Raw genomic sequence first — 27999 nt, 5'->3', positions numbered from 1 at the left:
CACATAATGAGGGTTGTTTATTTGTCACTCATCTTTTATAGTGTATGCTCATTTAAGGTGAAACTCTTCAGGACTGGAAAGTTTCGTTGATTACGACATGTCATGCACAAAAGGACATGTCAATAATGTTTTAAGACCAGCTTGAAAAATCCAGAACCTCTACTTGAAGAACCATTTGAAAGTAGGGGCTGGTTTAGCATGGCTTGCATTGTTCGGTAACCTTTGTATACTCAATGGAATTAAACTATGGAATAAAACCATTTCCATGGTTTGATAACTTGCAATATAATTATTAAAACCAATGAACAAAATACAAAGTCTATGTCCTGTTTTGTCCATGTCAAAATTTAAAATTAAAATAAATGTATATACAGCATAGTGAACTTAATTCCAGTCAGGTGATTTAAAGTACATCAATGTAATAAAAGGTGAAACTGAAATACATTCAGGGCTTCCTATACCTAAAATGTCTACTGAATATGAAAAACAAAAAATAACTATAAAATCCCCTCTCACTGTATTTCATATTAACAAGAAATGTTTTATTGAACAAACAGTTTAAAAGATTTAAAAAAAAAAAAAAGCCAAATGCCTTTTCTATATTATTTTGGATCTAGGTGAATTGTTTTGTTCATAGCAGATCTATGTAAAAAAAAAAAAAAAAAAGAAAGAAATACTGTTACATTTTTATAAACAGTTTCGTCTATTCCTATACAGTGTAAAATGATTTGCTGTCACATTTTATACTTCTGAACTTATGAGAATCTGTGACCATCACAGCCAAACCCTCCCAACATAAAAATGACTGGCCTTTATTGTAATGATAAGCAAACCAACTAGGTCATAGAGTTATTTTGTAGTGGGTGGTATAGTTAAACAAGATACATCATTACTTAGTGCCTAGTTGCATTTTATACGGTAAGCACGTTTGAACAATTTCATATGGCTGGCAATAAACCTATATGTGTGTTTTCTAAAAGAATAAAACATGACACTTTTGTACATGTTGCATTGACTGTAATTGCCATTTTCCTTTTTTTTTCTATTGCTGTTTAAATTTAATGAACTGAATACTTCCTCTACATCATATGCTTTAACTTGCTGCTCCCAATTAGTCTTCTGAAAATTGCTTTCATTACTATTTTGTAAAATGTTCCTGTGGAGTTATTACACAACAAACTTTTCCATTAGTTTAAAATGGCATGATACCCTTCTTTCCCAGCTGAATTTTAATACGAAATATCTGCAAAAACTGTTGAGTTTCACTTATGGTAGCTTGACAATGATAAAAAAAAACAGGGAAATGTAAAGGCAACTGGTAATTTGTTATATTACATGTGACTTGTCAGTTATTGCTTTGATGTGATAATGTATAGTATCATTTAACCACTGCTGACCAATTAAAAATCACCATAACTTTTTTTTTTACATGAAAACTTTCCTGCACCATCTTTCACTAAGTTTGAATAAAACTGCATAGAATGTTTTGTGGATTGATATGTATTTCTCAAGTACTAACAGTAAGTAATGACTCATTCCTGTTTATAAAATCATGTGTCGTTAAAACACATGGCAGACTAGATAATCATGAAAAAGTAAGTTGCAGGTTGACAAAATTCTGAACCAGTAAACTAATCCTGACAATATAAGTTTAAAATGATTTCCTTGTCAGTCATAGGATCATACAAAAACACTCATTTTGATGTGAACATACCTTCATCACAGGCCAAACACATTTTTCTACAAGGTTTAGACTTCAACTATACAAATAGTGCATTCCTGTCCTCATGTCCAGAGAGAAAACTATACAAAAGTCCCTTAAACTAAGCCTGTTTTTTTTAAAAATGTGAACAAAAATGACAAAGCAGATTAATTTGACATCACCTGAGTAATTTAATCCAACTCTGCATACAACCTTTGCTGATATTGCTCCCTTTCTTTAAGCCAGTACTCTTACCACAACTCCTAATTACAGTGTACCATTTTCACAGTTCAATTTGACCTGTGCAAGCATAATGTGAATCATGCTAGTAACAATTTATCAGAAAATGCACCTATGGAAAATAAAATGATTCCATTAACAATATTTATTTACATGAACACAAGTTTAACAAAGATAAAGCAGACTTTCTTTTAAAATATACTTCAACCATTTGTTCCACCTCAAAACGACGGAATATCACCCGCTTTAAGGATCACAAAAACTTTTAGAACAATTTATTCCAGTCTCTGGTTGCCTCCATTAAGTGCCGCTGGCCATGGCCAATCCAGTCCTCTTGGCTTTTGAAGAGCCGACCACAAAACCAGCAGTCAAACACAACAGACCCTTGATTACATCCTGATAAAGTTTCCACTACCTCATACTTTTTTTTGCTTTTTTTCCTTAATTTTAGTCTCAAAAGAAACCGCTCTCGAACAGAACTCTGAACTGGGCGAGGTCTTAAATCACTTCTGTGAGATGATACACCTTTGGTTGAGGAATTCTTTGCTAGAGCACCAAGCTCAGAGAGTGCTTGGATTGTTTTCTGGGACAAAGAGACTTTAGTAACGGCACCTTTGTACCTATTAACTACCTTCATGATGTTGGCCACTTCGGGAACATCAGCATCTGGATGATTAAGCACCACTACAGGTTGGTATCTATGGGGACATCTGATCTGCTGTACACAACTGAACGGGGAAAGTCTCAATGTCCTTTCAACTTCTTTGGCTACAGGCTTCCATAACACATTAGTGTCTTTATCAGTTGGTACTTTATTTGTGAGTCTTCTAGATTTATGCACTGTTGGTGGAAGCTCATCAAATAATGGTTTCCGGCGCCGTTTCCTTTGGCTTGGAGGTCGAATAGGCCTTGGAGCTAGAACAGGTTTCTCTGCTTCACCCGGTTGTACTATATTCATCTGAGAGGGTGAAATGTAAGATTCTGTAAGATGTTTCTGGGCAGCATTTTGTATGGTGATGATTTTTTGGACTGCATTGGAGGCATTTGCATTAGTTTTATGTGAAGACACTAGAAAACACTGGGTTTGAGGTCTGGTGGCAAAAAACAAAGGCTGACTGCTTGAGGTGGGAGTGCCACTTGTAAGAAGACTACCACTAGGAGTGACAATTTTGAAAACGACTTTGTTACCAGTGTTTTCACCAAATAGGTTATGGTGGTTTGGCTGTATACCAGTCTTTGCATGGTTGTTCAGAAGTAGGCCTGATTTGGGAGGAGAAATGTATCGGAGCAAAAATGCTTGGCGACCATGCTGCAAAGTTCTGGGTTTGTCTGTAGAGCTCATGGGCACCGCTAGAACTGGCTGTGAGTTCAGTTGGAGCTGTGTACTTGCTAGTCTGAGGCCAGAAGTACTTGGTGTAAATGGAACAGACCTCTGTACCAAGTAGCAGGTAGGCTGTGTCTTTGCAATTTTGTCTGCAGGTGTATTATGTGGTGTGCTTGAAAGCAGTACAGGTCCCTTAAAACCTTGACTGTTAATAAGGTAGTGATTTGTGGTGGTGCTAACACCTGGTTGAACAGCAGAAAGAAAAGCTGTCCCTTTTTCTGCAATTCCAACTGTTGGTGCTGATACACCAAGCCTTCTGTCATCTGGAGTTAGAGTGACACCAGTAGGATTACTTGATCTTTCTATACCTGGCTTCATGTAGGATACATTGATCTGAGGATTTGCAGAATTGGCTATCAGTTTGAAACCTGGAGTAGCCTGGACCTGCACTGGCATGGAAAATCGATTCTCAGTAGTCCTGAGGAATAATGGCTGCTTACCCTCTGGCAACTGAAGAATTCGTAAAGTTGTTTTTGTTTGTTTTAAAGAATCGGTGCTTGCACTTGCACTACTACTTACACTTGTAGAACCTGCTCTTTCCCTTTTGAGTTGTTGGGTAATGATCTCATCTGAATGTTCTTCCACAAAACTGCCTAATGAGGTTGAACTACACTTTATTTCTGACAGGTTTTTTGATATAGGAATGCTTTCCTCCTCAATTTTGATAATATTAAAGTCTTGGAACATAGATTCAGTATTTTCATCCTCAGTGGAAGGATAATCCACATTAGTTATACATTTATCAACCTCACTGTCATGATCAAACACTTTCTTCATGTGCTTACAATCCTTTTCTTGAGTTAAGTATTCACTTCTGCCACTTTCTGTGAAAGATTCTGGAGACTCTGCCAGTGTCAGGTTAAATTGCGATGATTTGCAAATATTTTCAGAAGAGTGTTTGGAAATGCTGTCAAAGTTTTTGGTAGTGCTCTCTGAAGCATTAAATATTTCCTTTGAATAGTTATGAAAGGAAAATACTTCTTGGTTTGATGAATTGTGTGTGAATTTTTCAGTGCCCATGGCGCTTTGTCTCTGGCAATCTGAAGTAGGTGTGGATGACTCTGATGGCAGCACTGGATTTGTCAAAACATTTTTTAAATTTTGATTACCATTTTTATGTTGAACTGCAGTTATAATGCTATCAGTCTTTTCTGGAGTACATGAAAAAGGACGGTAATCATTTTCTAGAGGTTTAAAAGAGTAGATCCCTATGTGTTTGCCAGTGAGTTTGTCTGCTACTACATCAGTCAATGATAACTTAACAGTAGCCCCAGAGTTCTCTGTAGTTTTTTTCGAGACTGGTTTGGAAAACAATGTTTCCTGAACATTTGAGGTTTTAGATAAACCACTGACCTTACTAGCATAGACTATTGAAGTATTACTGATTTCACAACCACTGTGGTTGGTTTCATCATAGTTAAATGTTACAGAAACTAAATTATTATCAAACGAACATTTCTCTGAGCAGGATGTTTGATGTGAATAACTTCGGTCATCTACATGATCAAACTCATTTGTCATAGGCAATAACATTTCTGGAGAAGCTGATGATCTGTTTAGTAAAGGATCACTTTGTTCCCTTTTAGCATCTCTATGCAGGGGGGAATCAATGTTGCAAATAGATGTTTCTTCTTCCTCAAACTTTACTTTCACTGCCATAATTTCATCTTGGTCTACCTGTATGCAAGACTCACCTCTTGGTGAGACAGCAAAGCAATTTGATGTTACGCTCTTAGAGCATTCTCCATTCTCAATAGAGACTTTACTGCTTTCCAACACAGGATTAACTGCTGAACAGCCTAAATCATCTACTGACGAATGGTTCTGAGTTGATGAGTCCTGCCTTACTGTTGGGATTACTTTGAGAACCAAATGTTTTTTGCCATCAACCATTTTGAATCCCATCACTTTGGTTGTACAGTTGGGGGGGAGAGAGATTTTGTTCTTTACCATCAGAACAGTCAGTCCATTAGGGTTGGTGTTACTTGTGGCATCAGAGCTTTCCGAAGTGTCATTTTCCTGCAACATTACTGGTGTTGACTGTTCTGTTTTATGAGGGCCTTTGCTTGGCTTTGTGTTATCCTTACTTCCTACATTCCCATCCATTAATTGGTGGGACTCCTCCAAGGACAGTTCTGGCTTGATTTGCCTGCCATTCTGGTTTGGTAAAATCCCTGAAAGGTAGTTCAGTTTTGATGCCCTCTGAGCCTCCTGTGATTCACCATTCTTTTTAAACAGAAGTTTTAAGTTTGCAGATGAATTTGCTGGAGTGGCATTGTCCTCGATACCCTTCAATGAATTTATTCTCTCAGCCTCTTCTTTATGAACAGCTGCAGTGTGCTTTTTCAGGTACTCGCTTCTTGCTGCACCATATCCACAGATCTGACAAGTGAAGGGGAATGTACCTGAGTGACCTTTGACATGCTTCTGGTGATCCTCTTCATTCAAACTGATATGTCTGCATTTTGAACACTTCCATGGACTCTCATTATGATGATGGATGTGCTGTACAAATGTACCTGCATCGATGGTTGTAAACTCACACCAATCACAGTTAAACTGTCCATTAACACTATGACACATAATGTAGTGCCTGGTAAGCAAAAGCAGAGAGTACTGAACATCATCATTGCAGAGCTCACATGTAACCAGAGTATTTCTGTGCTCAATCCGATGACGTTGAAGTGCAGGGAATTCATTTGTGACAAAACTGCACAGGTCACAGGGGTATGTAGGAAGCGTTCCTTTATGGGCTGCTCTGAAATGTTTAAGGAGATCATTTGGGCTATATGTGGACTCGTCTTTACACACGGAGCATCCAAAACTCAGAATCTTTCCAGAGAAAACAGCCCCCTGCTGAATTTTACAATGGGCTTTATTAAGAATGTGTTTTTCTTTCTTGTTGGTACTCCCTTGTTCCTTAATGGAAGAATCTTCTGAATTATTGAAGAGTGACACATCGGTCACTTCTCTGAAATGCTTATACACAAAGTCTTTTACCTTTTCTTTTTCATCATCTATTACTGATATGCTGCTGTTTTTGACAGAATCAAGAGGTATTATGAGGTCTTCTTCCATAGTTGGAAATTTGCAGATATCTGTAAAAGAAATGAAATGTCTTTTTCATAAATACTGGCAGAAAACACCGACTTACCCAAAATGCATTTTACTTTGCTATTGAGCAGAAAAACAATTGCAAAAAGTACATAGTCACAGGGTGGACTGTGGTTATAATTGACCAGACTTGTTTCTTCTGAAATCAGGTTTATCTGTATTAGCATGGAGACTCACTGCATGACACAAAACACTCCCTTTTTCTCCCTAATGTGTATCAATAAATGACAGGACTGCATTACACCACAAACTGTACTCTCAGAGAAAACGAGGGCAGATATAAACAGCCCCTACTCACCACTCAATGACAAGCTGAAAGATCTTATGTGGTATTTATGGAATGTCCACAATGAATGTTGGCTGACTGGGTATCTTACAAAGCCTCCTGCAAATGCTTGATTCTAGCCAGAGTGTGTGCATACCCACTGGGTTCTGTGAACCTCTAGTGACCTGGTTTGATTCTGGTTTGGTAAAAGGCAGTTCAGTTTCAATACTCTCTTAGCTTCCTCTGATTCAATATTCTTTTTAAACAGAAGTTTTAAGCTTGCAGATGAATTTTCTGGAGTGGCACTATCCTCCATACCTTGATTCTACCCAGAGTGCAGAGTCTATTTTCTTCACATTGTTACCTCTAACTGCCATGCCAAATCACCATTCTAGCTGAGGCAAGGAATTCACTTGTGATGCCTATTCAGTTTTTTTGCAATTCCTCAGTTGTGCTATTTTATTTACGTAATTAAAAAAAGTATGGGAGAGAGAGAGACAGAAGAACCAATAACATTCATACACTGCTCAATAATTTGGAAAATCATGATATCAACACTGATGCAACCACAAGGGGGCACAATCCAGTGTCTTCATGTGCTGTTCCCAAATTCGGGTAAATGCAGAGGGTTGGATCAGGAAAGGTCAGGGTCAGAAAGGGCATCTGACGTAAAATCTAAGAGTGGCATGTGAAACACAAATATGACTTCCATACCGGATTGGTCGCGGCCCAGGTTAACAACAACCACCACTGATGCTGTTGACCTAAAGGGTGCCAGTGGAAATTGGACTACTGTTGGTCGAAGAAGGAGAGGAGGAAAGCGTGTTCGTAGACAAAGAGAGAAGAGGAAGGGCAGGAGTTTAGGTACTCTGAATTTAGGGCCTTTGTCAGTGAAAACTAGAGAGTTGGCTGATATGACGGAGAGAAGAAAGGTGGATATCTTGTGTGGAAGAGACCAGGTGGAAAAGTAGCAAGGCCTATAGATTAGGAGCAGGCTTCAAGCTATGTTATCATGGTGTGAATAGAAAGAGGAATAGAGTAGGAATTATCCTGAAGGAGAATTTTGTTAGGAATGTTCTGGAGGTGAAGAGAGTGTCAGATAGGGTAATGAGTCTGAAGCTGGAAGTTGAAGGTGTGATGTTGAATGTTGTCAGTGGTTATGCCCCACAGGTAGGACATGAGTTAGAAGAGAAGGAGAAATTCTGGAGGGAGATGGATGAGGTCATTCGGGGTAGTGAGGGTAGTGGTGAGAGAGTGGTGATTGGGGCAGACTTCAACAGACATGTTGGTGAGGGGAAACAGGTGACAAGGAAGTGATGGGTAAGTTTGGTATGCAGGACAGGAATGCAGAAGGACAGATGTGGTAGAATTCACAAAAAGGTTGGAAATGGCTGTAGTGAACAAATTTTTCCAGAAAAGGTAGGGGCATAGGGTGACATACAAGAGTGGAGGCAGGAGTACACCAGTTGATTACATCTTGCGCAGACATTTCAACCTGAAAGAGATCAGTGACTGCAAAGTAGTAGCTGGGGAGAGTGTAGCCAGACAGCATAGGATGGTGTGTAGGATGACTGGTGGTGAGGAAGATGAAGGCAGACAAAGGCAGAGCAGAGGACCAAGTGATGGAAGTTGAAAAAGGAAGAGTGTTGTGTGGCTTTCAGGGAGGAGCTGAAACAGGCTCTGGGAGATCAGGAGGTTCTTCCAGATGACTGGACAGCTACAGCTAAAGTAATGAGGGAGACAGCAAGGAGAGTACTCGGTGTGTCATCTGGAAAGAGGAAAGCAGATAAGGAGACTTGATGGTGGAATGAGGAAGTTCAGGAGTGTGTTAAGAGGAAAAGGTTAGCTAAGAAGAAGCGGGACACAGAGGACAGAAGAGAACAGACAGGAGTACAGGGAGATGCAGCGTAAAGTGAAGGTAGAAGTGGCAAAGGCCAAACAAAGGGTATATGAGGATTTGTATGATAGGTTGGACACTAAGGAGGGAGAGGTGGATTTGTACAGGTTGGTGAGGCAGAGAGACAGAGGGGAAGGATGTGCAGCAGGTTAAAATGATTAAGGACAGGGATGAAAATGTGTTGACAGGTGCCACAAGTGTGATGGGAAGATGGAAGGAATACTTTGAAGAGTTAATGAATGAGGAAAATGTTAGAGAGCACAGAGTAGAAGAGGTGACTGTAAGGATGAAGTGAGGAAGGCATTGAAGAGGTGGTCCTGACGACATACCTGTGGAGGTGTGGAAGTGTTTAGGAGGGGGAGGCAGTTTTTGACTGGGCTACTTAACAAGATCTTAGAGAGTGAAAGGATGCCTGAGGAATGGAGGAGAAGTGTACTGGTGCCCATCTTTAAGAACAAGGGAGACGTGCAGAGTTGTGGAAACTACAGAGGAATAAAGCTGATGAGTCACACGATGAAAATGGGAAAGAGTAGTGGAGGCTAGGCTGAGGTCAGAAGTGAGCATTTGTGAGCAGTAGTATGGTTTCATGCCAAGAAAGAGTACCACAGATATAATATTTGCTTTGAGAATGCTGATGGAGAAGTACAGAGAAGGCCAGAAGGAGAAAGATTGTGTCTTTGTAGATTTGGAAAAAGCGTATGACAGGGTGCCAAGAGAGGAGTTGTGGTTTTGTATGAGGAAGTCTGGAGTGGCAGAGAAATATGTTTGAGTGGTGCAGGACATGTATGAGAGCTGTAAGCTAACAGATGAGGTTAGACAGGAATCTCCATGGACCATGATGTTTGCAGATGACATTGTCATCTGTAGTGAGAGCACGCAGCAGGTGGAGGAAAATCTAGAGAGGTGGAGGTTTGACCTGGAAAGTAGAGGAATGAAGGTTAGCTGCAGAAAAACATAGTACGTGTGTGTAAATGAGAGGGACTCAAGTAGAATGGTGAGGTTACAGGAAGTAGAGGTGAAGAAGGTGGAGGATTTTAAGTACCCAGGGTCAACAGTCCAGCGTGATGGAGAGTGTGGAAAAGAAGTGAAGAGATGTCTGCAAGCAGGTTGCAACGGGTGGAGGAAAGTGTCAGGTGTGAAATGTGACAAAAGAGTGTCAGCAAGAATGAAAGGAAAGGTGTACAAGACAGTGGTGAGACCAGCAATGTTGTATGGTTTAGAGACAGTGGCACTGAGAAAAAGACAGGAGGCAGAGCTGGAGGTAGCAGAGCTGAAGGTAGCAGAGCTGAAGATGTTGAGGTTCTCTCTGGGAGTGACGAGGATGGATAGGATCAGGAATGAGTACTTCAGAGGGACAGCTCATGTTAGATGTTTTGAAGAAAAAGCCAGGGAAGTCAGATTGAGATCGTTTGGACATGTTCAGAGGAGGGACAGTGAATACATTGGTTAAAGGATGCTGAGGTTAGAGCTGCCAGGAAGGAGGCCTAAAGGAAGACCAAAGTGGAGGTTCTTGGATGTAGTGAAAGAGGACATGAGGATAGTTGGTGTGGAGGATACAGAAGATATCACTGAATGGAGGCGGATGATTCGCTGTAGCCACCCCTGAAGGGAGCAGCCGAAAGGAAAAGAAGATGATGTCAATACTGAGAACAATGTGTGATTCATAATTTACCCAAAAACATGCATCCATGCTTGAAATATGAAATAAAATAAGCCTTAATTTGTCCACCAGTGGGACAATTCTGCATGAGGTTTAACCCTCTGGGGTCTGAGGGGGTTTTTGGGGCCTGGACAAATTTTGACATGTCCTGACATTTGTGCTTTTTTCAGTGTTTTTTAAACATATTAATGTCTAAAGTCTAATAACACTGTAATCAGCACAAAATTGGCTACAATAATATGTGAGCTTCAAGTTTATACATTATTGTGTTTTTGAGAAAAAAGTGTTTATGCATGGCTAGTGAAAAACTACAATTTTTTACTCACTGAAATAAGACCATAAAACACAGACAGAACATTGGTTCACAAGACTTTGGAGACCAGCATGTTGTAGGCTAAAGTGTTTACTTCAGAGTGTTGTGAATGTCATCTTGTTCACACATTCACAGTAAACAATACACTGATTTAAATTTTCTAAGACACTTTTTGTCCAGAAAGGCCATATGCAAGAGGGTGTGTCTGAGGATGAATAGTCATGTGATTTACCTGAGAACACAAAAGACGCACTGAACGACCAGACAAAGGCGCGCATAATGAGCCTTTCAGTCAATGTAGATGGGACGGATTAGTGCTGTACAATACAACACAATGAGGAGCCAAACGATCCTCATTTGAGTTAAAATCAGTGTTTTTACTCTGAGGACAAGCTAAACTATTTGTCTCTGTGTGGAATGTAAGGAGCGCCGCTTCACGTGCGTAACGCGCCATCATCCAAACGGGCCGAAAAAGTGAGTAAATTCTATGATGAAGTTTGATATTTTGTGTCATTTCTCGGGGGCGTGCACATATTTACCTGGTTCACCTGAGATTATTTACATGTGAACAGTGGACAGTGTACAAGGCGGGACCGCATTACCTGTAATGAGGTGAGACAGGAAAAAACGGACTTCTCCTTACGTTCATACGGATTAAATAAAAAGTGATGATTTGTTTTTGACTTGAATTGTTTCACTCAAAAGAAAACATTTCAAGCTTTCTAGCCATATAATTCTTATTTTTATGAGCCAAGTATTCGCTGAGATTCTGGTTGTTTTATTTACGCGTCTGTGAAGAGAAATGGCAGAGACAGAAAAGTCCGAGAGCGCACCCTGTCGGCTTTCTCTATTTAAAAAAAGCACAACGTTTTGTTGTTATTATGATGGTATGCCACTAAAACTAGACCCTTTACAGATTTGAATGATATACTTCTTTTATCTGTACGATCAGAATTGACGGAGTAATTTCAGTTTGTTTCGGCCTTATCAGAAAAAGATGCGTCAAAACGTGCCGGCGCGTGCGTCGACCCCAGAGGGTTAATAGGAAACCGCAGACAATATACTGTAGCGAAGGACAGTTGGTAAGTAAGTAAGGTCAGTGAAAACTGCACTGTAGTGTACCATTCAGACTCAGAATGTGACTGAAGAGGTTTTAAGGACTGTGTTGATTGAGGTAGAACATATTTTAAATTCCAGGCCACTGGGTTAAATGTCAACAGATTTTGCTGATGTAGATTCATTGACCCCTAACTTGCTCCTCATGGGACGATGTGACCCTTCACTACCACAGACAGTGTATGCTCGATAGGAATTCCTAAGTTGTCAGTGTTTAAAACACATGCAGATGCTAGCTGACCAATTTTGGACATACTTTATCTGGTACTACCTCCCTTCTCTACAGACACGCAAGTGGCACAAAGACTCTGCTGACCTACAACCTGGAGTTGTTGTTATGGTGATGGACCCCCAGTTGCCAAGAGCCCTGTGGCCACTAGGCCGTGTCACAAAAGTTCTCCCAGGAGCAGATGGAAGTGTTAGGACTGCAGTGGTGCAGGTTAAAGACTTATACCAGGCCTGCCATCCGCCTTGTTATGCTGTCTGCCATACCAGACATGGACACTACCTGTCCTTCTCTTAGGTTAGCAAATTTAGTGGACTAATTTGCTGTTGCAAAGGACAGTAGATTTGTCAGTCAGATACTAAGTAGGCAGGACTTCTTGGCTACATGCAAAACTAGTGTTCTTTATTCTTCTTTGGACCATAACCTGAACCTTGCTCATGATGTGAAATACGTCACAAACAGGTTTACAGCTACATATTTTTACTGAAGGAAACCTCAGAATGCTTCACAGTTCACCAACTCATAAACCTGATTGTAGTAGCTAATGTATTACTAAAATGGCAAACGGCCTGAGTTCTCACAACGAGACATTTCATCAGCCACTTCCTTTACATGGATGCCAAACTGTACATCAAGAATGAAAGAGAGACTGACCCACTGATCCCACTGACATGGATCTACAGTGAGGACAATGTGAATGGCATTTGGATTACAGAAGTGTTGCTGGATGATAACCAAAAGAGGTAAAATTGTTAAAATTAATGAAGTAGAACCAGACAAATACTGGACACACAAACCAGCACCTTGGTACCCAGCACAATGAGAAGGCAACGACAGCGATATCCAAGCACCACCACAGGGAACGAAAAGTCCTGCAGAGCCAGCTCAATAGAAAAAATAAGATCCAAGCCATCAACACACATGCCCTGCCAGTCACCAGATACCCTAAAGGTTTTAGTGAGCAAGATAAAGGAGGATTTGGAGATTGCTGCAGCTGCATGTTTGTTTATCTCTATGAAATAATAAAGTCAAACAAATCTCTAGAACTGCCTTCTATCACCTGTGCAACAATGCCAAAATTAGGAACATCCCAAAATGATGCAGAAAAACTAGTCCATGCATTTGTTACCTCAAGGCTGTAACTCATTACTATCTGGATGTCCCAGTACCTCCATAAAAATCCTCCAGTTAATCCAGAATGCCGCAGCCAGAGTCCTGACAGGAACTAGCAAGAGAGATCATATTTCTCCTATATTAGCTTCTCTTCATTGGCTCCCTCTAAAATACAGAAAAGAATTTTAAATTTTTCTTCTCACATACAAATCCCTTCATGATCAAGCTCCTTCATACCTCAAAAACCTCATTGTACCACATTATCTCAATAGACCACTTCACTCTCAGAGTGCAGGTCTACTTGTGGTTCCCAGAGTTTCCAAAAGCAGAATGGGAGGCAGAGCCTTTAGCTATCAAGCTCCTCTCCTGTGGAACCAGCTCCCAGTCTGGGTTCAGGAGGCAGACACTCCCTGTACTTTTAAGGCTAGACTTAAAACCTTCCTCTTTGACAAAGCTTATAGTTAGGGCCGGCATCAGGTACCCCTGAACCATCCCTATGCTATAGGCCTAGACTGCCCGAGGACCATTGGTGCACTGAGCTCCCGTACTCTAAACCTAACTCTCCCTTCCCTTCCCTTCCCCTCCCCTCTCTTCCTCTCCTCCCCCTCACACGTATATTCCACCATTGAATGTCACTAACCTTTACTCAAAAAGCCTAGTCCTGATCCAGGTGTCTTGGCTAATTATAGACCAATATCCAACCTGCCATTTATTTCTAAAATCCTAGAAAAAGCTGTTGCTAAGCAGCTATCAGACCACTTACACAGGAATGAACTATTTGAAGATTTCCAATCAGGATTTAGAGCACATCATAGTACAGAAACAGCACTGTTGAAAGTTACCAACGATCTTCTCTTAGCCTCAGATAATGGACTTGTTTCGATACTTGTCCTCCTAGACCTTAGTGCAGCATTCGACACCATTGACCACAACATCTTATTACAGAGACTGGAGCATGTGATTGGTATCACAGGAACAGCGTTAAAGTGGTTCCAATCCTATTTATCGGACAGATTCCAGTTTGTTCATGTCCATGATGAACCTTCCACACGGACAAAAGTTAGTTATGGAGTTCCACAAGGTTCTCTGCTAGGACCGATTCTGTTCACCCTGTACATGCTTCCTTTAGGATATATCATTAGGAAGCACTCTATTAATTACCACTGCTATGCGGATGACACTCAGTTATATCTATCTATTAAACCTGTTAACACAAACCAGTTAACCAGACTTCAAGCCTGTCTAACTGACATAAAGGCTTGGATGACCAGTAACTTTTTACTTTTAAACTCGGAGAAAACAGAAGTCATTATATTTGGGCCTAAAAATCTCAGAAATAACTTTTCTAAAATTATAGCTACTCTAGATGGCATAGCCCTGGCCTCCAGCACTACTGTAAAAAACCTTGGAGTTATTTTTGACCAGGACATGTCCTTTAACTCACACATAAAACTAATTTCTAGAACTGCATTCTTTCACCTGCGCAACATTTCCAAAATTAGGAACATCCTGTCTCAAAATGATGCAGAAAAACTAGTCCATGCATTTGTTTCCTCAAGGCTAGATTACTGTAACTCACTACTATCTGGATGTCCTAATATCTTAATAAAAAGCCTCCAATTAATCCAGAATGCCGCAGCCAGAGTCCTGACAGGAACTAGCAAGAGAGATCATATTTCTCCTATATTGGCTTCTCTTCATTGGCTCCCTGTAAAATATAGAATAGAATTTAAAATCCTTCTTCTCACATACAAATCCCTTCATAATCAAGCTCCTTCATACCTTAAAGACCTCATAGTACCATATTATCCCAATAGACCACTTCGCTCTCAGAGTGCAGGCCTACTTGTGGTTCCCAGAGTTCTCAAAAGCAGAATGGGAGGCAGAGCCTTTAGCTATCAAGCTCCTCTCCTGTGGAACCAGCTCTCAGCCTGGGTTCAGGAGGCAGACACTCTCTGTACTTTTAAGGCTAGACTTAAAACCTTCCTCTTTGACAAAGCATATAGTTAGGGCTGGCTTCAGGCAACCCTGAACCATCCCTTAGTTAGTTATGCTGCTACAGGCCTAGACTGCCTGAGGACCATCGGTGCACTGAGCTCCCCTACCCTAACCCCCGCCCTCTTCTCTCCCACCTCATGTATATTCCACCATTGAATGTTACTAACCTTGTGCTCTCTCTCTATCCTAGTTTGTGCTCTCTCCCTCCCTCTCTCTGTACCTTCTGCAGGTGTCCCTGGTCCTGGAGCTGTATATCGCTGATGTGCAGTTACTGGCCCCACCAACTTGCAGTGTCTATTTGTTGTTTATTGTTGCTGTTCTTTTCTCTCTGCTCTATCCACTCACCCCAACCGGTCGAGGCAGATGGCCGCCCAAACTGAGCCCGGTTCTGCTGGAGGTTTTTTTTTCTTCCGTTAAAGGGAGTTTTTTCCTCTCCACTGTTGCCAAGTGCTTGCTCATAAGGGATTTGTTGGGTTTTTAGTTTTTGTAAAGTGCCTTGAGATGATTTGTATTGTGATTTGGAGCTATACAAATAAAATTAAAATTGAAAGTGAAATAGTATGAACATATTACCCCAGTTTCATGCACCTTACATGGGCTCCTGGTAGCTTATAAGATTCATTTTATAGCTTTCATATCTTTTTTTTTTTTTTTTTTTTTTTTAAACATAGTATGGATTGGCCTTAACCTTACGTGTCAGAGATCCTTCACCCTTACGTATAGATGCCCAAACAGGCACCTATACTGAGCTAATGAAGCATTGGAATTTACTATACATTCATTCAGCTATATTTAAAACAAATTTGTGTCACCAATTTTGGAATGCCATAATGTTTATACTTTGAGCTTGTATTTTTTTTTTTTTTACTTGATTATGTTTTCATTATTATTTAATTAGGTCAGCCCTGTTGCCTCACAGCAAGGAGGTTCCTTGTTCAAAACCAGGCAAGGGCCTTTCTGTGCGGAGTTTGCATGTTCTCCCCATGCTTGTGTGGGTTTTCTCTAGGCACTCTGGTTTCCTCCCACAGTCCAAAAACATGTATGTCAGGTTGATTGGTGACTCCAAATTGCTCATAGGAGTGTGAGTGTGTGAGCTTGTTTGTCTCTATGTGGCCCTGTGATGGACTGGTGACCTGTCCAGGGTATACCCCTGCCTTTCTCCCAAACAGAGCTGGAATAGGTTCCAGCAGACCCCTGTGATCCTAAATAGGAATAAGCAGGTATAGATAATGGATGGATGGATTGTTTAATTATGATGCATTATGATAGTAATTTTATTGTACTGCCTTGTTAAGCTACTCATATGACTTAGTATTATGTGCTATATAGTAATTCTAGAATAATTTTAATTAATAATTCATAATTCTAGAATGGCGCCTGTTAGGTGGCAGCCTGTTACAGCAGCTCCTCTATTTGTTTTTTGTAAGTTTTTACTGAATTATCATCTGTTAATCCAAGTCAAATCAAGATCTATTCTTTCTCTCTGATAACGGATGAAAGTGGATGAGGTGGGATCTTCTAATTCCTGTGGAGAGACATATGGAGATTATGGAAACTGCATCAGAAAATATACGTTTCTGTGGCAACGGCATCTATACAAGAGAGCAACTGCTAGCTCTCAAGGGAGCAAGTCTGCTTCTTGGTATAAAACCTGACATACCCCAAGACCTGAGGAGGCGTAGGAGGGGCTGCAGAGCAGGAGTGAAGCATCGAGAAAAACATAGGAGATTTAAACCATTTCTCCCAAAAATTATTATGGGGAATGTGAGGTCACTCTGCAACAAAGTGGATGAACTTACAGCTTTAGCTAGCAGCCAGCGAGAGTACAGAGAGTGTAGCTTGCTTTGCCTCACCGAGACCTGGCTGAATAAAAATATACCAGACAGCTCGCTTGAACTGCCTGGGTTCTCACTAGTGCGAGCGGACAGAGGCAAACAGAGCGGCAAGAAAAGAGGAGGTGGCACCTCCAAATGGTGCAACCCTGGACATGTAACAGTGAAAGACTGTATCTGTACTCCAGACATTGAGCTGTTGGTGGTTGGACTGAGACCATACTACCTGCGCCCCGTGAGTTTTCACATGCCATTGTTGTGACTGTTTACATTCCTCCATCAGCTGCAGCACAGAGTGCATGTGACATCATCCACACAGTTGTCGCTGGTCTCCAGACAAAACACCCCAGTGCCCTTATACTAATTAATGGGGATCATGTCAGTATTTCGGGAACTCTGACCAACTTCAAACAGTATGTGGACTGTGCAACACGAGAAAATAAGATTCTTGATCTCCTTTATGCCAATGTGAAGGAGGCATACAGCTCTTCAGCCCTACCCCCACTTGGTGGATCAGACCACAACTTAATATATTTAGTACCAACATACAAGCCTGTAGTAAGACAGCAGTCCGCTACAAAGAGGTATGTGAACGTTTGGTCAAAGGATGCTGAGGAGGCCCTGCAGGAGTGCTTCATGGTTACAAACTGGGACCTTTTCATGGACGCTCAGAGTGAGGACATCGAAGGCATCTCTCACTGCATCACAGATTACATCCACTTCCACTGAGGACATTATTGTTCCATCCAAAAAAGTTCGTTGTTTGACTAATAATAAGCCATGGATAAATAAGGACATTAAAGGCCTCCTCAACAAGAAGAAGAGGGCGTTCATGGCAAGAGGAACTCCGAGCCGCACAGAAGGAATTCAAGAGGAAGCTGAGGGAGGCAAAGCAGCTCTATAGAGACAGAGTAGAGCACAAGTTGAGACAGAACTATATCAAAGAGGTGTGGAATGGGATGAAAATAATGACTGGCTATAAGAAGTCACACACTGCTGTGGAAGGAGACTCAACGTTTGCTAATGAACTTAACCTGTTCTTCAATAGATTTGACACCATCTCTGCTTCTTACTCTGATCCATCCCTGCACCACCTTAGCTGATGCCTTGGGGTCTCTTCACATCCCCCCACCCAACATCTCTGCCAATGCTGCCTCCCCATTGCCCACTGATGCCATCTTCTCTATCAGCAGCCATACAACATTGAAGTATACCTCACCTCCAATAACTCCTCCCCTTCCCTCATCATCTGACTCATCAACACAAAACACAGGCCCAGTCTTTGCCACAGAACAGTTGAGGAAGGAACTAGCTAAACTAAAGGCCAACAAAGCAAAAGGACCAGATGAGATCGGCCCCAGAGTACTTAAGGTGTGTGCTGGACAACTTGCAGTGGTTTTTCAGGAAAACTTCCTGTATTGTCCCATTACCAAAAAGAACTCGTCCCAGTACCCTTAGTGACTTCAGACCAGTAGCACTAACATCACATGTCATGAAAGTGTTTGAGAGACTGGTCCTGCAACACCTGAGGTCCCAAGTGTCTGAATTTCTGGACACCCTGTAGTTTGCATATCAAGAACACATCGGAGTGGAAGATGCCATCATCTTCTTAATGCACAGAGCATACTCCCATCTGGAGAGGCAGGGCAACACTGTGAGAGTCATGTTTTTTGACTTTTCAAGTGCTTTCAACACTATTCAGCCCCACCTGCTAAGTGCAAAGATGCAGGATATGGAAGTTCCTGCAGATATGGTGGAGTGGATCAAAGACTACCTCACCGGGCGGCCACAGTTTATTCGCTTAGATGGCTGCATATCTGATGTGGTGATGAGCAGCACCGGTGCACCTCAAGGAACTGTACTAGCACCATTCCTGTTTACACTCTACACCTCAGAAACCTGTCACCTCCAAAAGTTTTCTGATGACTCTTCAATCATTGGATGCATCAACAATAATAACGATGAGGCATACAGACGCTTGATAAAAAGCTTTGTTGATTGACAACAACTGTCTAAAGCTCAATATCAAGAAAACCAGAGAACTGGTGGTGGACTTTAGGAGGAACAGGAAGACCCCAGTCCCTGTCTCCATCCTTGGAGACGAAGTAGAGATTGTGGACTCCTACAAATACCTTGAAGTCCATATTAACAACAAATTGGACTGGTCAAACAATACAGATGCACTCTGTAAGAAAGGACAGAGCAGACTGTTCTTCCTCAGGAGACTCTGTTCTTTTGGTGTGTGCAACAAGCTACTGAAGACGTTCTATCAGTCTGTAGTAACAAGTGCACTGTTCTTTGCAGTTGTGTGCTGGGGAGGTGGCATCAAGGCTGGTGAGGCCAACAGACTAAATAAGTTGATCAGGAAGGCAAAATCTGTTGTTGGACTGGAACTGGACAGTCTGGAGGCTGCGGCAGAGAGGAGGATGGTGGACAAAATAAACTCCATACTGGACAATTCTGCCCACCCACTTCATGAGGAACTGTGGCGAATGGGAAGTTCATTCAGCCACAGACTAATTCCCCCTAAAGCCAAGACTGAATGAAAGATTCAGGAAGTCTTTTGTGTCCACGGCCATAAGACTCCATAGTTCCTCAATATAAACAATAACACAAACACGCACGCGCGCACACAAACGCACACGCGCACACACATACACAAACCCCCCCAAATAAATAATTAGTTAATTACTTTATTAATTACTTTATGAATTACTATTAATCAATACTACTTCTTCTTCTTCTGCTTCTATATAAATAATAAATTGAACTGTAATGTATTTGCTGACATCAAGACCTAGAAACGCCTCACAATGCACACAGCATTTTACCAAAACCCCAGTGCCCAGAAATTATACACCAGCTTGAAAAAGGGTGAGCAGGGCCGGTTGAGTGTGAAGGCTAATGTCTTCGGTGAAACCCAGAGAACAAGCACAGAGCAAGTGCCATGGCAAGACAAGACCCTGCATGACAGATAGCCAAAATTGTGGACTTGGGGAAATCCTACAGATGCTGGACAAGTTTGGACTAAGAGACAGCACAGAAGCACTGATCATAGCAGCACAAGAACAAACACCAAGCACCTGGGTTCATATTAGTAAACATTCCCAGTGCAGAGTAGCTCCTAGTAATAAAATTCTAAGAAAAATTTTATTTTCCCAACAATTTCCCTTAAAATGTAAGCATACATCATAGAATAGATCAAGAAAGTTATGCATGAAGCATCTTAATCCATATAAAAGTTCCTAGGGAAAACTGGAGGACTTTTAAGTGGCTTAGGAGTTTCTTAAGTGAAAATGCTGGAAAGACAAAGACGGAAAAGAAAAATGAATGACACTGAGTTAATCAAATATTACAAATTCAATCATGCAGCAAAAATGTTTGTAGTTGATCTTATTACAGATGCACTTGTGTCTGTTACCGACTACTTTTACTATATACTACTTTATACTTTCAAGACAAGACTACTTGAATTTCACTTGATGAATAAAGTTTATCTTTTGTCCTATTGCTTGTATGTGTAGAGGCGTCACAGCCTTCAAAACGATGCATTATATCTAGCAACGGGGTTAGCCCTGGAGCCTCACTTACCAACCATGTATATGCAGGGTTGTGCTTAAATGTAAAGTGAATCAACTGTCATTGTTTTATCTTCAGACAAAACTCTGTCAAACAGTAACCTTCACAATTAATCCTCAAATAATACTACAAGACCTTAAAGTATAGCTTGACATTGTATTTTAATGTGCTGAGAACAGGCACAATTTCATCTCATGCAAGCCCCCATGGCTGCATTAGAGGGAGCTTATGATTTGTGCATATATTACCCATGTTCTCACCACACTCTCTCATAGTAACTTTTTGCATGCCACCAATAAAGTGTGATGATAGTGAAGATGTAACAGTACAGAAAATTTTGCATAATACCAAGGCAGTCTACAGTGACAAGAAAAAGTATTTGAACCCTCTGGAATGAACTTATTTTTACATTAATTTGCCATAAAATGTGATGGGATCTTCATCTAAGTCACAACAATAGACAAGTACATGTGCATAAGCTGATAACCCACAATTCTAATTTCTCATATCTGCCTACTAAATATTCACAGTGTTGGAGGAAAAATTAAGTAAAATTAATTAATTAATTATTGGTAAACGTAAAATTGGTAAAATTATTGGTAAATCAGATTAATTACTTTGAAGAGAGCTAATTGGAGTCAGTAGTTTGCACACCTGGAGTCCAATTAATAAAATGTGTTTAGAGGTGTGATTTAGAGCTACTTTGATTGGTTAAGACACTCAAACATTTTAAGTTTACCATTTCACAAACTGTCTAGAAATCGAGACAGTTTAGTACTGTGGCCACTCTTCCTAGAAGGAGGTGCCCAGTCAAGATAATACCATAGGCACAACAAAGAATCCTGAAAGAAGTAAAGAAGAAGTGCCCACAAATAATAGATGAGGCTTGAAGACATCATTGGAACTGGCAAACATCTCTGTTCATGATTCTGCCATACGTAAATCTTTGAACAGGCAAGATATCTGTGGCAGAACACCACAGAGGAAGTCGCTACTCTCCAAAAACAAAAGAAAAGGAAAAAAAATAAACAAAACATTGCTGCATGCTGTAATTTTGCCATAATGTACTTTGGCAATCCACAGTGCTACTGGGAAAATGGTCTGTGGCCTGATTAAACTAAAGTTAATTGCTTGGGAAGAATCCTCAGCACTATGTATAGTGGGAAAAGGATTCAGCTTATCAACTTTAAAACATCATCCAAATGGTGATGTATGTTGATTTAGACTTGCTTCACTGCCTCTGGGCCTGGACCACTTTCCATCATCAAAGGGAAAATGAATTCTCAAGTTTACCAAACTATCCTACTGGCTGATATCAGGGTGACTGTTCACCAGCTGAAGCTTAGTAGATGATGGGTGATGCAGCAGGAGAATGACCCTAATCATCAAAGTAAGTCCACCACAAAATGACTTCTGAAAAAGAAAATTTTGGAGTGGCCCCATCAGAGCCCAGACCGTACCCACAAAGAGATGCTGTGAAATGACACCAAGACAGCCGTTCTCACTAGACATCCTACAAATGTGTCTGAGCTGAAGCAGTTCTGTAAAGAGGAATGGTCAAAAATTTCTCCTCAACACTGTGCAGGTCTGAGCCAGAGAAAGTGCTTGCCTGAAGTTATTATTGTAAAAGGAGGTTCAACCAGCTTCACCAGGTTGCCTGTGAAGTTAAAGGGTTCACTTACTTTTTCCTGCAGCACTGTAAATGTTTAATGGGTTCAATAAAGACAAGAAATTAGAATTGTTTATGTGTTACCAATTTAAGAACATTGAGCCTGTTATTTTGACTTAGATGAAATTAATGCAGAAAACCATCTGGTGCATGATCTTTCACTCACAAACAGTAACTGTACGTCAGTGTTAATTTCGTTGAAGTATTTACATTATAATTTTTGTCAACGACAAGATTTCACTGACGAAGGAGAGACGTTAACTAAATAAAAATTAAGTGATGACGACGAAAACTATAATTAAAATATATTGACATTTTCGTTGACAAAATGTGAGTGAGGGACATTTTTAGAATTAATCTTCTTAGACGCACACGCACATTTGAAAAGTAACTGATCCACCTAGTGACGCGGGATGCGCGAGTACACGACATTATCATAGCCCACACTGGGTTTCTGTCTGACTTCAACTATAATGAAATGGAAACAGCTGGAGAAAGCAAAGAGAAGATATATGGGTCAGTTTCACGTTTGATGCAATGGCATCACTGCTAAATACAGTTTTTCTTTTAAACATTTTGGAGTTGCTCTTTTGCTTTAAAGAATGAAGAAGGTCATATGCAAGTTATAAACAATGCATATCTAATTTTTGGTCTTTTATGGAAAGGCCATATTCCATATATATTTAATGTAACTTGTTTTTCATTTAATTTAGAATATTTTGTATATTACAATAGTTTTACTAAATTACACTTAAATTAAACCCAATATATTTTCTACAGTAGATTTAGTCTTATGCTATTTAGTCAACTAAAACTAAAACAAAGGAGATGACTAAAATATGACTAAAACTAAAATTGCATTTTAGTCAAAAGACTATGACTAAAACTAAATTAAAATCTGCTGTCAAAATTAACACTGCTGTACGTGTTATGGAAGGCGTTCAGAAGGCTATCATTGTCATTCAGGTGTTTCTTCAGGTGTCTGTAAATAAGCCTGCAAATGCACGACGGGAAGCACGCAGTAGAGGCAAAACTAAAAAACGCAAAAAAGAAAAAACAAACATCTTTTAACTCACCTCTAGTCCTATATATTGTACCCATCTACACTTGATATCCTCTGTTCCTCTAGCATATTTATATTCCAATACAACAGAGCTCAACAGAATTTAGTTTGTGGTGATCACAGCTTGGAGAGGACTTAAAAATGTCACCATCATCATCTCTTAAGAAACAATCACTGCATTAGTTTGGAAAATCCAAGGAACACACTTAACAGTTCTACATGAGCACTACTTCACATTAAGAAATTCCACAGAAAAATTGATACCACAAATGAAATTTCCCTCACATCAAATATATTCAAACTAGTCAAAAAAAATTATGTCTGATATCTTGATGCCAGAGTGGTAAAACTAGATTTTAGGATGAACCAACAATTGCAAATACAGAAAAATACAATTCTATGCTACAACTATCTTTAAAACATATAATCGTAGAAACAGAAGCGACCATATAATTAATGGTACATTTACAGGCTAGAAAATGGACTGGTCAACATGTAGAACATAATACACCAATATTTAGCTTCGTTGAGAGGCAAGAATGTATGGTAGAAAGACATTTAATAAACAGTTGTTACCTGTGCTCCTTTACAAGAAACTCAAACATTAATGCATGTCATCTCTGAAGAAAAGACCTTGTAGTGTGGCAACTTTGCCTGTAAGACAGAAGCACAATTATTACGTTATTTTATATTTCAATGTTATGAACATGGAAAACCATCAACATAAACCCGTCAGTCAAATCTGATGAGTATCATGTCACAAGAACAACTGAGTGACATAACCCAGATACAAAATATTGTTCAAGTCTGGGACTGTCTTCATCCATTGCACATGAAATTGTCACCTCCGTGAAGTTGGCCCCCCACCCAACGCAAAATTTCGCAAAAATAGTCTCAATCGTTTGTGCTCCGTTTGTGCTGTAAAAATTTTCGTTTGTGCTGTTTTAGTTTTTTAGATATAAAAGATTTATTTAAAAGGTCATTCTCCGGTCACTCAGCCCCCCCACATGCTCCAAAATTACCACAACTAGTCTCAATCGTTTGTGCTGGTTTGTGCTGTAAAAATTTTCGTTTGTGCTGCTTCGGTTTTTAAAATATTAGACATTACAATTTTGGTGATGACGTCATCAGCCCCCCTACATGCTCCAAACTCACCCGAAATAGTCTCAATCGTTTGTGCTTGATGTGCTGTGATTGCTGATAAGATTTCTAAACCTGACCCAGCATCGGAGACAGCAACACCATCAGACTCCAAGCTAGAGACGGGAAAATTAATTTAAAAAATAAATTAAAAAAAAAAAAAAAAAAAAAAGACCTGCCTTTTACTACATCCTAAATAAATTTCTATGAAAAAGATCTGAACCTAAATTACAGTAACTGTACTGTGTGTTCAGTTCATTAGGGTTACTGCAGACACCTTATTAAAAAAAAAAAAAAAAAAAAAAAAAGACCTGCCTTTTACTACATCCTAAATAAATTTCTATGAAAAAGATCTGAACCTAAATTACAGTAACTGTACTGTGTGTTCGGTTCATTAGGGTTACTGCAGACACCTTATTAAAAAAAAAAAAAAAAAAAAAAAAAAAAAAAAAAATTTGTTTTGTTGAAATTGCCATAAACTTGTACATATATATATATATATATACATGTACATACATATGTACATGATATATGGGGGCACAGGCATTTCCATGAAAGAGTGTGTTATTTAATTTTGTCAAACACTTTTTAAATTTGACACTTTTTAGTTTTAAAATAATTTAAGATTTTTAATTTCCTTTTTTATGTTCTTAAAGACAAGCATTTTTGTATTACATCTGTTTATATAACCATGGGAAATGACAAAAAGTAAACCATTTAATGTAGAGCTCTTCAAACAAATTTGGGTGCAACTAAATAGAAAAAAAGTTAGGCACAGCATTGCAACCAATGTAAAGTTTGTTTGGACCCCTGGCAAATCCAACATTTACTACTACTGCTGCAGATGACATGCACACATAATGTCAGTACCTAATGCATCCATCATTAATGATTTTAGGGCTGAACTGCTGTTAGTCTGGGGATGAAAACAAGAGAAAAGAAAAAATAAAATAAAAAAAAAATCTCAAAACAATAATTTGCCACAGTATTAAAAACAAATTAAGCATCTATTTTACTTTCACTAAATCTGAGTCCAATTCTGAATGAGGTGGTTACATGGTACTTTCCTGTGTTTAGCTGCCATTACTCACGGAAAGTGGGACACTCACCTCAACAGACCTGTTAACTATGCTGTGCATAGTTAAGGATGTGTAATTTGTGGTAGTTACATTTCATTAACATGAATGATGTGAATATCCAGCAGCAGTGCTCAAAATTAGGATTTATGGATCATTTAACACAGTGGCATGATACTGACACCTATAGACATTTCTGTCCTCCAATCCAGCTGACACAAGCTGACACTTTAATTTAACTTAGCTTAATTCCCTTACTAGTCCCACAATGGGGAAATTCCATTACCACCCAAGTGCACATACAGTGAACACACAAACACACCATGCACACACAGCCAACGGGCAGCCTTGCTCAAGGGTCTCACCTCAGTCATGGTATTGGGGGTGAACAGGCTATTCACTCTGCCCACCGACAATTCCTGCTGGACCTGAGACTCAAACCCGTGCCTTTCAGGTTACAAGTCCGACTCCCTATCCATTAGGCCACAACTGCCCCTAAGACATTGATCAGAGGGTTAGGGTTATTGTAAATCTCTCAGGGGATGATAAATGCTTTATATTATGTTTTTTTCCCACCCATGTAGCAGTAGTCACCTGGAAACATGCTGATGTGGTGATGTTAAAAGATATTTGGGTTTTTAACTGTTACTAAGACAAAACAAACAAGATCAAGGTGGCATTTTCATATTTTTTTCTGGCATATTAAAACTAAATTTTCTCAGTTCATACGCTAAATAGCAATCAACAGAAATATGTAGTAGTGTTGCTGAACCCCACAAAATAGTGCAAATGTTTGTTTACATCTGAATGAATCAACATTTCAGCCAGTCACACTTTCTCCTCCTGTCTTGTCTCTGTGTCAAGCCACTTTATGACATTCCAATATCAGGTGTTCTTCAGAAGGGGGTACTTATTATTATGCTATTATATTATCTTTATATAATTGGCATAAATAGTGTTACAATGTCAATATCGTCTACCGCAGTGATTTCTGGGACAATATATTAACCAAAAGTAGATATCGGGACAGGCCTCAATCCACTAAACAGAAAATGCCGAGGGTTGCATCAAGACAGCTGAAAAATCAACCAGAACATTTCCTTTGTACCACATGTACTAAAGTAAGGAGGCCTAATTGAATACAAATTAGAATTAGGAAAAATTCTAATTTTAAAGTATTTATAAAGGATCAAAGGGAGGGCCTCTCAGTGAACTGTCAAACTTATGGATCCAAGGAAGCCATATTGGGGGGAAAAAATGGCTGCCACAATTTTATGACTTATCTGCACCAGGTATTAAGAAATTCTCATTTGTAATAATGCATTTGCAAACACTTGGGCTAAATTATTTATGACCGTAACCTGAAGAAATATGATGGAAATTATACTGACCAAGTCCAATTCAATTAAAGAAGTTAAGCCTGTGCAGCTTTTCTTATTTCTAATAAAACAGTATGAAAAGTGTAACAAAAATAAGCAGGACTTAAGTCCACTGTGCAGGGAACACCTGGAAAGTAATCAGGTAGATTAGTCTAGGCCCACACGATCTAAACGGGACAGATATAAAGGAAGCTCAGAGATGCGAGGAAAAGTTGCATCGTCTGAAAACTGCAATTCCACTTAGCCTCAGTAACACAGCAGATGCATGTCACGTTACGTGTTGTAAGAACAGAACTCCGTACCAGAACATTACACTTCAGAATTTATTTAATTGATAAACACTTTTCCGAGTGACTTGCACCATAAGTGCTTAAGTTTAGTAAATGCGAGGGGACGCTGCATCAGTGGAAGAATTAAAAGGCTGGAGTCAGCCAGCAACAAAGGACTCCGAAGAGTACGATGTAATGTTTTACTACACTGGGGCAATTGATACCACTCTACACAAAAAACACGTAGGTCAGTTCGCGACAATGTTAATGTCTTTGAGTTTATTAGGCAGTTATTGTAGAAAAAATAAACCAACCACCCACGCGAAGATATTCAAAGTTACGAAAAAATAGTTGTTTCTTACTGTGAACCCGATGGAAGTTCAAGCGGCGTCCTGTCACCGTCCGTCACTATTAAAAGCAGGTTCAGCCTGAAAGAACACACAGCACAAACATTTGCCTTCCTTCTTTCCCCTCGGTGGAACCACAGCGACGGCGGCCATGACAGTCCATCCGGGCACTGCTGTGCTCTTGACACTCACGTACAAGCGGATGAATATGTGTTGCTGGTCAAACACCAAACTAGTACCCTCAAGGATTTTTTAAAAAAAACACCGTGTAAAAAACTTTTCAGCGGTGGAGTCACATGCTGTTCTACGAGGTCCATAAGAACATGTCGGTGTTATCGCAGCATTAGCCCTACGTCATTTGTTGCTTGTGTGTGTGTATTAGGTGAAAAAGAACTGAGCAGCAATGGCGGACAGGCTTTACGCTATTTCCTACTGACTGTGTTATGTGTATGGCTGACAAGCCGATACTGAATTATTTCTTGTTTTAAACGCGTTAATTACTCAATGTTTCGCTTCTTTTGTATCACACAAAACACAGGCACAAAGACGTAAAATATTATAAATATTAAATATATTAGAGATTAAATGTGTATTATTTACCTCAGCCTTCCTCTCTG

The 27999-nt window shown here is 39.8% G+C and overlaps 1 protein-coding gene across 2 annotated transcripts; it reads right to left on the bottom strand.

Moving 5' to 3' along the window:
• Positions 1 to 674: 674 nt before the first annotated feature.
• Positions 675 to 27775, bottom strand: si:ch211-214e3.5 (zinc finger protein 518A). Of its 2 annotated transcripts, XM_026314995.2 has the most exons (4): positions 27575 to 27775; positions 27398 to 27463; positions 23748 to 23825; positions 675 to 6424 (listed from the first exon to the last, which is right to left on the bottom strand). In XM_026314995.2, exon 4 carries the CDS (start codon positions 6402 to 6404, stop codon positions 2208 to 2210), a length of 4197 nt encoding a protein of 1398 aa, XP_026170780.1. In that variant the 5' UTR covers positions 6405 to 6424; positions 23748 to 23825; positions 27398 to 27463; positions 27575 to 27775; the 3' UTR covers positions 675 to 2207. The 2 variants fall into 2 exon arrangements, with proteins under 2 accessions (XP_026170780.1, XP_033181633.1); XM_033325742.1 differs by having other exon boundaries at positions 27398 to 27775.
• Positions 27776 to 27999: the final 224 nt, after the last annotated feature.

This window comes from Mastacembelus armatus, chromosome 19 (genome assembly GCF_900324485.2).
Source record: "Mastacembelus armatus chromosome 19, fMasArm1.2, whole genome shotgun sequence".
Taxonomy (NCBI): Eukaryota; Metazoa; Chordata; class Actinopteri; order Synbranchiformes; family Mastacembelidae; genus Mastacembelus; species Mastacembelus armatus.
The sequence above is the reverse complement of the archived record's forward strand: the minus strand, read 5'-3'. Positions and strand labels throughout refer to the sequence as shown.